This window comes from Haliotis rufescens, unplaced genomic scaffold, assembly GCF_023055435.1.
Source record: "Haliotis rufescens isolate VD_foot unplaced genomic scaffold, xgHalRufe1.0.p SCAF_3, whole genome shotgun sequence".
Classification (NCBI taxonomy): Eukaryota; Metazoa; Mollusca; class Gastropoda; order Lepetellida; family Haliotidae; genus Haliotis; species Haliotis rufescens.
The window spans coordinates 15,836,582-15,850,723 of record NW_025964001.1 but is presented as its reverse complement, the minus strand read 5'-3'; the positions used below and the strand labels follow the sequence as shown (position 1 = coordinate 15,850,723).

At 38.7% G+C, this 14,142-nt stretch overlaps 1 protein-coding gene across 1 annotated transcript in view; it reads left to right on the top strand.

Moving 5' to 3' along the window:
• Positions 1-9,259: 9,259 nt before the first annotated feature.
• The window catches only part of LOC124134884 (protein pellino-like), a 37,912-nt gene continuing 33,029 nt past the window's right edge, over positions 9,260-14,142 (top strand). The window contains exon 1 of the mRNA XM_046499975.2: positions 9,260-9,410. Within this exon, the coding sequence (XP_046355931.1) occupies positions 9,391-9,410 (20 nt within the window). The 5' untranslated portion in view covers positions 9,260-9,390. The remainder of the gene's footprint in view (positions 9,411-14,142) is intronic.

The window sequence follows — 14,142 nt, the reverse complement described above, 5'->3', positions numbered from 1 at the left end:
TATTTTGATAGAAAATGTCCAGCAGTTATAACCAACGCAAAGGCAGAAAGCCTGCTGTTCGTTTTTTTGTTTTCTTTGTTTAACGCCCACTCAGCAATATTCCAGCTATATGACGGTAGTCTGTAAATAATCGAGTCTGGACCAGACAATCCAGTGATTGACATTATGAGCATCGATCTACGCAATTGGGATACGATGACATGCATCAACCAAGTCAGCGTGTCTGACCACCCGATCCCATTAGTCGCTGCATGTTCGGTTCCAAATTCAATTTAGCGCAGTTAAATCTACAGGTAACCTAGCTCTACATTGAAAACACAGTATGTTTATCTCCTAATTAATATCATTTGTATGATGGATGGAACACAGAATACCAATACTGACTTATAAACTGGACTTATAATTGAGTGAGTGAATGAGTATGGTTTTACGCCGCTTTTAGCAATATTCCAGCAGTATCACGGCGAGGGACACCAATATGGGCTTCACACATTGTACCCATGTCGGGAATCGAACCCGGGTCTTCGGCGTGACGAGCGAACGCTTTAACCACTAGGCTACCCGACCGCCCGGACTTATAAAGTCAGTTAACACCTTTGCCGCGGGTAGATGAGCTACAACAGGTCCCAAGCAACCGTAAGAGGCGACCAATGGGATCAGGTGGTCTGGCTTTGTGACTTGGATGATTGTGTGTCAGGGTATGATCCTCGTACCCTGGAAGTGTGGATCGTTGTTCACAACATCAATCACTGGATTGTCCAGATTTGATTATTTACATCCAGTCGTCATAGAGCTTGTGTATATTTTGCTGAGTATGCATTGAACAACAAACATCTATGTACGACATGTTCCAATTTATAGTACCTGATCAGCTAAAGGCACCATCTCACCACTAAGTTGGTTTGTGTGCAGTTGGTGAGGAAAACTATGCCAGCTTGATGACAGTAAACTCCACAAAGTTCTAAGATTTATACAGTCTTCAAAAAGAACAAGGCATCAATTTATGATCTAAGTGTGAAGAAAATATTGGCTTCAAGTCTCATTGTTGTATACAGTAGTACTGGTCCTAGAGTGGCATACAAAGGGTTAAAGTGTCATTGGTTGTACACTGTAGTACTGGTCCTAGAGTAGCCTATTAAGGGTTAAAGTCTCACCAGTTGTACACTGTAGTACTGGTCCTAGAGTGGCATACAAAGGGCTAAAGTGTCATTGGTTGTACACTGTAGTACTGGTCCTAGAGTAGCCTATTAAGGGTTAAAGTCTCATCACTTGTACACTGTAGAGTATACTGGTCCTAGAGTAGCCTATTAAGGGTTAACAACTCATCACTTGTACACTGTAGTACTGGTCCCAGAGTAGCCTATTAAGAGTTAACATCTCATCACTTGTACGCTGTAGAGTATACTGGTCCTAGAGTGGCACATTAAGGGTTAAAGTCTCATTAGTTGTGTGCAGTAGTACTGGTCCTAGAGTGGCACATTAAGAGTTAAAGTCTCATCAGTTGTAAGCTGTAGTACTGGTCCTAGTGTAGCCTATTAAGGGGTTAAAGTCTCATCAGCTGGTCACTCTAGTACTGGTCCTAGAGTAGCCTATTAAGGGTAAAAGTCTCATCAGTTGTACACTGTAGTACTGGTCCTAGTGTAGCCTATTAAGGGTTAAAGTGTCATTGGTTGTACACTGTAGTACTGGTCCTAGAGTAGCCTATTAAGGGTTAAAGTCTCATCACTTGTACACTGTAGTACTGGTCCTAGAGTAGCCTATTAAGGGTTAAAGTCTCATCACTTGTACACAGTAGTACTGGTCCTAGAGTGGCATATAAAGGGTTAAAGTGTCAATGGTTGTACAGTGTAGTACTGCTCCTAGAGTGGCCTGTAAATGGTAAAAGTTTCATCAGTTGAGCACTGTAGTACTGGACTGCCTCCGTGGTCTTGTGGTAGAGCGTCCGCCCAGAAAGCGGAAGGTCTGGAGTTCGGTCCCCGGACGCGTCATACCAATAGACGTTAAAAGATGGTACATGTTGTTACCCTGTTTGGAGCTCGGCATTAAGGGGCTAAAACAAGGACTAGTCAGTATACTGTGTCTGAGAGGGGTATTCATGTTAAACTAAGGCATGGTATCTCAGTGCGCTGGCACTATAAATCGGCATCAGTCCGGACTAGTACAAGCACACACACACACACACACACACACACACACACACACACACACATGCATGCACGTCACTATATAGGTGCAAAAATCTTGGACGCGACTTTAAATCCAATTTCACCTTTCACCTCACTGAAGTACTGGTCCTAGAGTAGCCTATTAAGGGTTAAAGCCTCATCACTTGTACACTGTAGTACTGGTCCTAGAATGGTATATAAAGGGTTAAAGTGTCATTGGTTGTACACTGTAGTACTGGTCCTAGAGTAGCCTATTAAGGGTTAAAGTGGCATCAGTTATAAGTTGTAGTACTGGTCCTAGAGTAGCCTATTAAGGGTTATAGTGTCATTAGGAACTGTTGTACACTGTAGTACTGGTCATAGAGTGGCACATTAAGGGTTAAAGTCTCATTAGTTGTGTGCAGTAGTACTGGTCCTAGAGTGGCACATTAAGAGTTAAAGTCTCATCAGTTGTAAGCTGTAGTACTTGTCCTAGTGTAGCCTATTAAGGGTTAAAGTCTCATCAGCTGGTCACTCTTGTACTGGTCCTAGAGTAGCCTATTAAGGGTTAAAGTCTCATCAGTTGTAAGCTGAAGTACTGGTCCTAGAGTAGCCTATTACAGGTTGAAGTCTCATCAGTTGTAAGCTGAAGTACTGGTCCTAGAGTAGCCTATTACAGGTTGAAGTCTCATCAGTTGTAAGCTGAAGTACTGGTCCTAGAGTAGCCTATTACAGGTTGAAGTCTCATCAGTTGTAAGCTGAAGTACTGGTCCTAGAGTAGCCTATTACAGGTTGAAATCTCATCAGTTGTAAGCTGAAGTACTGGTCCTAGAGTAGCCTATTACAGGTTGAAGTCTCATCAGCTGGTCACTCTTGTACTGGTCCTAGAGTAGCCTATTAAGGGTTAAAGTCTCATCAGTTGTAAGCTGTAGTACTGGTCCTAGAGTAGCTTATTAAGGGTTAAAGTCTCATCAGTTGTACACTGTAGTACTGGTCCTAGTGTAGCCTATTAAGGGTTAAAGTCTCATCAGCTGGTCACTCTAGTACTGGTCCTAGTGTAGCCTATTAAGGGTTAAAGTCTCATCAGTTGTAAGCTGTAGTACTGGTCCTAGTGTAGCCTATTAAGGGTTAAAGTCTCATCAGCTGGTCACTCTTGTACTGGTCCTAGTGTAGCCTATTAAGGGTTAAAGTCTCATCAGTTGTACACTGTAGTACTGGTCCTAGAGTAGCACATTAAGGGTTAAAGTCTCATTAGTTGTGTGCAGTAGTACTGGTCCTAGAGTGGCACATTAAGAGTTAAAGTCTCATCAGTTGTAAGCTGTAGTACTGGTCCTAGTGTAGCCTATTAAGGGTTAAAGTCTCATCAGCTGGTCACTCTAGTACTGGTCCTAGTGTAGCCCATTAAGGGTTAAAGTCTCATCAGTTGTACACTGTAGTACTGGTCCTAGAGTAGCATATTAAGGGTTAAAGTCTCATTAGTTGTGTGCAGTAGTACTGGTCCTAGAGTGGCACATTAAGAGTTAAAGTCTCATCAGTTGTAAGCTGTAGTACTTGTCCTAGTGTAGCCTATTAAGGGTTAAAGTCTCATCAGCTGGTCACTCTTGTACTGGTCCTAGAGTAGCCTATTAAGGGTTAAAGTCTCATCAGTTGTAAGCTGAAGTACTGGTCCTAGAGTAGCCTATTACAGGTTGAAGTCTCATCAGTTGTAAGCTGAAGTACTGGTCCTAGAGTAGCCTATTACAGGTTGAAGTCTCATCAGTTGTAAGCTGAAGTACTGGTCCTAGAGTAGCCTATTACAGGTTGAAGTCTCATCAGTTGTAAGCTGAAGTACTGGTCCTAGAGTAGCCTATTACAGGTTGAAATCTCATCAGTTGTAAGCTGAAGTACTGGTCCTAGAGTAGCCTATTACAGGTTGAAGTCTCATCAGCTGGTCACTCTTGTACTGGTCCTAGAGTAGCCTATTAAGGGTTAAAGTCTCATCAGTTGTAAGCTGTAGTACTGGTCCTAGAGTAGCTTATTAAGGGTTAAAGTCTCATCAGTTGTACACTGTAGTACTGGTCCTAGTGTAGCCTATTAAGGGTTAAAGTCTCATCAGCTGGTCACTCTAGTACTGGTCCTAGTGTAGCCTATTAAGGGTTAAAGTCTCATCAGTTGTAAGCTGTAGTACTGGTCCTAGTGTAGCATATTAAGGGTTAAAGTCTCATCAGCTGGTCACTCTTGTACTGGTCCTAGTGTAGCCTATTAAGGGTTAAAGTCTCATCAGTTGTACACTGTAGTACTGGTCCTAGAGAAACAAAAAAGGGTTAAAGTCTCATTAGTTGTGTGCAGTAGTACTGGTCCTAGAGTGGCACATTAAGAGTTAAAGTATCATCAGTTGTAAGCTGTAGTACTGGTCCTAGTGTAGCCTATTAAGAGTTAAAGTCTCATCAGCTGGTCACTCTAGTACTGGTCCTAGTGTAGCCCATTAAGGGTTAAAGTCTCATCAGTTGTACACTGTAGTACTGGTCCTAGAGTAGCACATTAAGGGTTAAAGTCTCATTAGTTGTGTGCAGTAGTACTGGTCCTAGAGTGGCACATTAAGAGTTAAAGTCTCATCAGTTGTAAGCTGTAGTACTGGTCCTAGTGTAGCCTATTAAGGGTTAAAGTCTCATCAGCTGGTCACTCTTGTACTGGTCCTAGAGTAGCCTATTACAGGTTTAAGTCTCATCAGTTGTAAGCTGAAGTACTGGTCCTAGAGTAGCCTATTAAGGGTTAAAGTCTCATCAGTAGTACACTGTAGTACTGGTCTTGGAGGAAACATATATATACCGTATCTAAAAAATATCATCTTCTTCCACTAATCCTGCTTCTAAATCCAATTTTACATATTTATCTATGTATACAGTTGTGATCTAATTAAATCATAAAGTCCTATATTTATTTTATTTGCAGATTGAAATAAACTTAGAAAGCAACTGTTATATAATATCACTCAGTACTGTACACAAAAAATCATCCGTTAGTTTTTTTAACCACAAAGCATAATCTGGAACAACAAATTCAATTGACTTGCATACATCAACGTGGTCAGCTTGTTGTCTCGCACTTTGAGATATAATGATTCATTGTTTAATGGAATCCATGACATTTCAGTTTTGTCTGTGTAATATTATTGTCTGATGGAAAACTTCTAAAATTAATTATCATTAATCGGGAAGTGATATTTGCCAGTGAGCAAGTATTGAAACTTAATTCTGATTGTCTGACACTGTCAACTTGCCAGTTAGACTGTTTGGTTTATAGACATTGGGTTTTCATGCATTGAACAAAGATGATATCTGTCATATTTTGTTGTCAAAGGATATGTCTGTTACAGATATTAATATTGCAACAGTGTAGTGCAATTAAATTATTGACTTTGAGAGACCGAAGGATCCACGTCACACGTAACACAATGGGGGAATTATGGTGCATGTTTTTCGCGGTTACGTTAGATTGCGTCAAATGCGCCGGTTTTCGGCATCAGGGCAAACCCTGTAGAGTAGCCTATAAAGGGTTTAAAGTCTCATTGGTTGTACGCAGTTGTTCAACAAACCATGTTTCTAAGGTATAATAAAGTTTTATTACACACACATTTCACATACATCATGAAATGAAACTTCTTGAGTGTGAACATAAAGATCTTTAAAGGGCAAGTTCACACGGAAATGAACCTATTTTTCTTGTACTTTTTCCACATTAAAAGTGTTAACATAGAAGTGTCATAGATAAAATATAAAAATATCACAATTAATTAACATATTTTTCGCATTAAAACGATTTATATTTTTCACATTTACCAAGTGTTCTATTTCCACAACAAAAACACCATGGCTTATGCCCCTTGCAATATGACGTCATTGGTGCCAATTGATAAACATTATGACGTCATCATGCTTTGTTAGAGCCGCTTCACGTGGTGTAGGTCCAGGTGTGTGATTCTAGCGTCTCAGATGCCAGCCAGCATAGTGTTATGCTGAGTCACCACTGCGCCGTAGTGTGTCGTAGGCCATGTTGTTTTACCGCAAACTGGTACTTGATATCTTTTGCGTTGAGAATAGACAGGGACCCAGTTGAATTGGCACCAATTACGTCATAATCTAAGGGGGATAACTCAGGCCTGTTTAGCTCGAAAAACGAAGGCCTCATAACGGCATATCATTTTCACACTATTGTGAGCTTCCTACGTTCACTGTGAAAAAAATGAGTGTATATTTTCAAACACAGATACTAATTAATTCTAAAATTGCGTTTTGTTTAGAAAAAGAAAGAAAGTGATTTTTGCGTGTACACTTCCCCTTTAAAGACAATTACAAGAGGCACAATACACATGACATATGCTTAAAATTAAGTAACACCTCATGAGCAGTATTTCTGTGGCAGCTTGACATTGCAATGCACATGATGGAACGTCACAAGAACAATCAGTGTTGTAATGAAGAAGGTCTCAGGTTAATCAGCCCGTCAGTCTCATACATGTGTATTTTGCTTCTACCAGATTGACCAGGGTACAGCTGCTCAGCATCCCCAACATCAGTAATCCAGATTATTTTTGTTAACCATGTTAACAATGTCATTAACTTGACTGGATACATTTTCTGGTTTGACAGCATATCAATATTCACTGGTGAGTACTCGAGGAGATGGCCAGGGCCTTCTGTCACAAATGTCAAGTTACATGTGGATTGTTTTTAAATAATATCTTGTGTATATCTGGTAACCAAAGGTACACAAGCATGTGTACAGACTACTGAAATCTTCTTTAGAACACAATATCTGCGGAGTTGACATCGAGCTATTATGTTGCATGCGATAGAATTATTGAGTCCATCAGAAGAAACATAAAAATCTGAGCCTTGTAAAATTTCTTCAACCAGCGAGTGGCACTGTAGAATTTTCAATGCAGCGACAAAGATATCTTTCATTTTCACAGATTTTCGACTTTTTGGGCAAACGCCGATATTTGTTTGGCTACTTCCTTGGTCAGTTCCTCTTTGGAAGCCTTTGGGTGGTCTTTCACATATTTTGAGATCGTCAAAATTGTTTGATTGCGCAAGGCATCAATTTCCTTTTCCCCACTTAACCGACTCCACAGCTCGTAGCCTATCCGTGCAGTGGTAATATCTTTCAACGTGCTTGCGTCGCCGTCGTTGATCCACATCAGTGTTCCAATTTGCTGCAACAACTCAGCGTTGTTCAACGACCAAGACTGGGGATCCATTTTTGTCTCTTATTCGGGCTCAGATTTTCCGATAAATATTTCGACAAGTTTATATGTTGACATCGAATACTTCCGAATGACCTTGTACTACTATCGTGGCGACTAGTTGGATACTTGTGTAACTATCGAAATCATCATACGACACAACGATTGAAAAAACACCCAGTTTTGGGACAACAGCCTTAATTATGGCTCCAATCGCATTTCAACTGTTTGTGCTCGTGCCAAGAGATTAGAAAACAATATCGTTAGAGATCTTTGAAATAAGAGTCACGTTTGATCAGAGACCATATAATAGATGGTCTCTGGTTTGATGTATCTTATCTTCCGTGTAGTATTATTAATGAAATTTGTCATGTATATGATGTAAACATATTTATTTCCATAAAGTGGAGGGATTGGCAAACAAGCAAATTTTGCTTATCTGAATGCCTCTCCCAAACATGATACATATACAAATAGCAATGTATTGAAATTGACATGAGAAATAGAATACATTGTATAATTAATATATCATGGGACCAAACTATTTCAACAAATCTCATGTATTTCTAGATTGCCAAATACACTACTACCAAATTTTGCACGCGTTTCGACCCGACCCATCGAAAATAGGAACTCCTGTTTGGTGCTCCTATTGTTGACCGCAGATGTAATAACAGTATGGAGAATTCCATTCACGACGCCACATTGTGCACAAAGGAAAGGTCTTCCTCAAGCGCCATGTATAGATATCTTGGTATGTATATACATCTATGTATATATGAATCTATGTGTAGATCTTTGCGTTTCTGCATGATACCTATTAACACAGAGAGAGAAATGGTGTGTGTTGGAGGGGGGGGGGGGGGGGGGGGGTCCCAATCATAATATGAAATTAAACATACTAGTTGAACTAGAAATGGAAAGCCACTAGAACCCCCTCTATAAAGCGCTTGCACATCAGACCGATACCCGGGTTCACTGCCCCCATGATGCCCGATGTCCCGCTGTCACATGGCTACAAATATCCACCCCACTTCACCAACTGTGGTGGAGGTCAGATACGGAACATCCGCATATCATCACACTTGGGCTTCACAAAACACATACATCTCTGACAGGAAAGGTGGAACACGCTAAAGAATACAACACGCCGCTTATATATATATATATATGTTACAGTGACACAATATTTTACGAAGACCTTTGCAAACCAACACCTTCAAATCTTGTCGTCTGTACAGCATTTTTATATACACTCCATTTCCACCTCAAATCTCGAGAATTTTACTGGCATATAGCTACAGGGATCCGATAAAAAAAATATTCGGTCAGTTATCGTCGGTTTTCCATGTAATATCATTGCTGTAATAAATCAACTATGGCATGGTAGCCAACAATCCAAATCATACGTTTCCTTACTAATTTCCTGCAAGCGTGATTTCCCCACCCTAGCCTTACCTCAATATACCACATATGGTGCCGCGGGCTGTTTCGGCCCCGAGTGTTTATTTCAGCCAGGAACGTATGAGATGTATACGCTGTTTATGAGCTTTAAACTGTAGATACAGCCCAGTCCAGCATGCTGAAGAGACGATCTTGGAACCTACCAAGGTAAGGACCGAATTTTTATACATAAATAACACCATGTTCTTTCATATGCTGTTCATCATTTCTCCAAAGAGCAAACCCAATAATTTGCGATTTATCAATACTAAGCAAACAAAACGATTATTTGGTGACCTATAACCTAAATATTTGGCATATGCACATTTACACATAACGACAGACAGTATGTGTCAACTGACGCTATGTGCTTTGGGAAATAGTTGGTTGGAAAGTAGATTTTACATTGAAAACAATTTCCAGCGCCCTCTTGCGAGGTTAAGTCAGGGTTACTTCCGGTGTAATATTTTCTATGGAAGTGTTGTCATTAGAATTCTGCGACTTTTAATCCTTATTTCTCCACATGTGATGGGATTTTGATGAAATTTCCTTTCTTAGTAGAAGACTGGTAAAAGGGACATGCCAGATACTAAAGAGAGGTAAATACGATTTCCACTTGAAATATACAATCTTCTCCACATGTTCAATCTCCACCTTTGTCAAATTTAGACCCCTGCCTTTGTTTTCATAGATTGTAAGAAACAGGTGGAATGTGGGGCTATTCCATTTAAGAGCTCAGAATCAATAGTTTCTGTATGGATTCAAACGACTAGTTTTGTTATAAGGTTACGCTCTCGTTTGTGTTGCATCTCTGCACATTTAGCTGTATTTCCAAAGACATGATTATCAGCTCAGCTATGAAAGAACTCACGAATAATCAGTTGACTGATTTTTTAAATATTTCCAACGATAGCCACTTGCATGACGAAGAAAACCTGAAGGGATATAATTTTGGGAGTAGTTCAAAGTAATGCTGCATACTGATTATGATAGTATATTTTGGTGATCAAAAAGTCTTCATTATGAATACATTGTTTTCAACATTTCCATTCACAACACAAATAGGGAGCTCTTGTTTGTTTGTTTTTATAAATTGCCCTGACCTTTGGCCCTTTGGCCCCTATGTCAAACCTAAATGTGAAAACAACATAATCAATTACCCAGTTCATATTATAAGAAAACACAACTTTATGGATAACAGTGTGGTTTATTGCATATAGCAACGTTTCAATGTAGATTCTTATGCCAAATAAGTATCTACAACGAAACGTCGCTATGTGCATTTAACCGGAAGTTGTTATCCATAAAGTTGTACATGTTCTGGCTTACTCACCTACTTCTAGAATGCCAATTAAACAGTTTAATACCCAGTTTGTCAGAAATTGTAAGCAGTATTCACTGAGAGTGATAATGATGTTCATATTTTGTTTGTATATAGTTACAAGTAATACACACATTATCATTTATTAACATGACTGGCCACAGACCAAGATGCTGGAAATTAAATTTAAAAGTACTGTATATGTACTTAATATGACTGATGTAAAGAGAAACTGGCCCATTTGATTGTAAGCCACTTACATCTCATCAATCGCTCAATTACCAGTCATATGTATTCATGAGCAGGTGGTTAACTGTCTTCAAGCGTGTAACATGTGTATAGCACTTTATTGATATTATTTGGTACAAAATATCAAAATCACCGCAGTCAGTGTCACTATCTGATCATCTTATTATTGATTGAGGAAGTAAAGACACATCAAGTTAATGTCCTGCCAGCAGATAATTTCATGCAACACTTAACTTGATTTAAGCCTATTACTGTCCCAGCATAGGTGAGACAATAAATCAGTCTAAATCAAGCCTACTACATGTATATGTATTGCCTTGTACAGGGATGGGCTAAATGCAAATTAGCCCCAGATAGTGTAGCTTATGAGACAACTGAACATAAAAACCAGTATATCAGTGTTTACTATTTTTAGACCATTGATGTACTTCTCACCATGCTTTTATCCTAACATAAATATTGACAGGATTAGCCTGAGTGGGCTTTAAATTTTGTGACCTTTGTACAGACATGAGTGTTTCATTGTTTGTTTTGGAAATGTACATACTAGTTACAGTCATAGTATGTGAATTTCATTCATTATTATCAGGATTATCTTGTTGTATTTCGAAATGTGAACTTAGCTTTTGAGATAATGCTGTTAGCTGATAGGTCATTCAGGATTGACGTCATGCCCCATTTTGACAGGTTTGATTTTTATAACAAATACTTATGTGAAAAGAACAGTGAATGTAATTCTAGCATCTGTGGGTAGATGTATTTACAAAAGAGTCGCCTTCAATGCTATATCTTAATCCATAATGGTGTCTATTGGTCCAAAGTTTTTGAAGCAATAGTTTATGCATTATTTCATGTAATGATGCACGGGTACATTCCTGACAGTCATAATATAGCTTCAAAATGCATAGGGATATTAAAACTTGGTCTACCAGGCTACTTAAAGCATCAATGGGCACTTACCTGAACATGGTTCGGCTGCATCATATTTGAGAACTTTGATTGAGCGTTGTCTTGGTAATTGCATTTCACATTTCCTCAGAGTGAAGTATGTCAGGTCCTGCATCAGAGTAACGCCTGATTGTATGGCACTGAAAAGTCAACACACTTCAAAAAGGAGTTGAAGGCAATTAGTGAATGACAAGTGTCCAGTAAAAGTGTCATGGAAGGGGTCATGGGTATACATGTCACAGTAGGTTAAAAGTTTACAGATTGGTTTGGGTTAACGGTTGGTATTATAAGTAAAACATTAAAGAAATTAAGTAGTTCTTCTTGATTTTCACTTGGAATTAACAGACTAATGAGATTCTTCAGTTTTTGCATGTGATTTACGCATTAATGTCAACTCGGATAACTTTTTCCATAAAGTTGCTGAACAGAAAATCATTTTGATGTCAACAGCTATTGATCAAGAAGACATTGTGCTATTGGTGTTTGCTTCCCAAATCTATGTTGAAGCAGCTCCAGTGGATAAAATGGTTCACTGAAACTGTTGTTCATGTATTATTTACTGCAGGGAGGGCATGATTTACCTTATAATCCATAAATGGACCATACACTGTTCGAGTCAGACCACATACAATATGAGGATAATTTGACATGAAGTCAAGATGCATGAAACATGTTGAGTGTGTGGTGGAGGTCAAGTTATACAATTGTGTTCCCCTGCATTATGTGTGTTATTAAGGTGTGGTTGTGAGGTCACATGACGTTGCAGTGGGACACAGCTGTGTCAGAGGGCGAGCGTGATATGGTAGTTATCGGAGGTCAACAGGTTCACGTGTCGGATATGCTGGCTGATTAGTGCCAACACAGTGACAGTCACGTTCATGTTGGGTCTAGTGTGGAATTATGGAAAAAAGATGGAGTTGAGTTAAAAAAAACAATCAATGGGCAATTTAATTATCAATCATGAATGAGACGAAAGAAATCTTACATATTTTTAGTATTCTTTCCCAACATTCTTCATATAAGAATATAATTGAAATATAAATTGAAATGGAAATCTATTTAATACTCTTTTATTATCAGCTGCAACACATGTACTGAAAGATGCATTGAAACTGTAACTGTTTTTTTCTTACATATAATTTATAATTTCATTTTCACACAAATTCACTAAAATGAACAGGTATGATTGGAAATTGATTCATCACAGGTTTCATTACTGATTCCTTGGTAATCATGGTACAGTATTTTCTTGAGTATAGTGTGCACCCAAGTATAATGCCCTACCCCCGCCAGCGGATTCAGAATTTTGGAAAAAAAGATCAAAGCATTATGCCCAGAAAAAAATTGCATTGTACCCCTTCAGCGAATTCCGGTAAATGAATGGGTGTTAAGAAACTTGGTCAGTACAAATATAAAATTTGAGATACAAAATCACCAGACATGTTCATCTACCGTTTAAATTGTATTTTTAGTTCTGCTAGGCATTGTTTTACATCCAGGGATGGTAATGGTTGTGGGAAAATGAAACAAGTCAATCACTGATGAAATTAATGATTGTGAACAGCCCTAGTTATAATAGAACAATAATGAACATAGCAAAGTCCAGTCTTTCATTTCCTAGGAGTGTATGGTTATGGACCGTTCATAATACAAAGTTTGTTCATGTGTTCAAGTGGGAATGAGGCAGGTATTTTTGTACTCAAACAGGGTCAACATAACAGCTTGTCCTTTGGCCTGTAGCCAACAGAAATAGTAAAGGGTCCACTATTATGTGAGCCAAGTGACCCGGTGGGCTAGCTGATGTCTTATACTCGCAGATATACTTGGTATATAGGCTGACTATTTATGTTATGTTCAGAGATTTTTCGAATATTTCATTAGATGACCCTGATAAACAGATGATTTTTTTCTTCTGAAATTATTTCTTGATCAAATAGTTTGAAACATGTGAGGAAGTTGTAAGCATGCCATTATCTTTATTTCACTTCTGGACTCAGCAATATTCCAGCTATATGACGGTCTGTAAATAATTGTGTCCGGACATGAGCATCTATCTGCGCACTTCGGATATGCTGACATGCACCAACCAAGTCAGAGGGCCTGACCACGAGATCCTGTTAGTCACCTCTTACAACAAGCATGGGTTGGTGAAGACCAATTCTAACCTGGATATTGTATGATGAATGACAATGCCTGTCACAAACTGCAGCACTGTCATGGCCATCAGATGTTACTTCAAGCACAATATGTACATGTTTTTTTGGAATGGAATATTTTCTTCTTGTTTGTCAGAACCAAAACTTAAGGGCACGAGTTCTCAAAATAATTGAGGAATTGTTAACTTTAGAGTTAGGACACACTTGTCACAAAAGTATTGAAAGACAAAGTTACATTTATAGATGTTCTAATGATGCTAATATCTTAGAGCTATGTAGTGTTGATCAGATGGATATACTGGACTCGCATGGCTTGTGTCATGGTGGTCTGATTTAGACTAGTCACATAATCAATTACTCTGAAAACACTGGATTAGCTCAGTTCCAACTTTGTGTTGACATTTCTTGTCAGGAACACTTGGAACAGGATTAATGTATTCAATATTGTTCTTGTTGCCAAATTAACAACAGCATCTAATCTAGCCATGCTAAAAATAGTCTCTGAAAGTAATCTTGATCTGTTATTGTCTCAGCAATGTAATAAATAGAAAGTCAATCACAGTTATGAAAAGATATGATTACAATAATTATTTGCAGTGAGTGAAATTAATGATGAACGTCAAAAGGTCTTATCATGTTTAGAAAGAGTTTTAAACA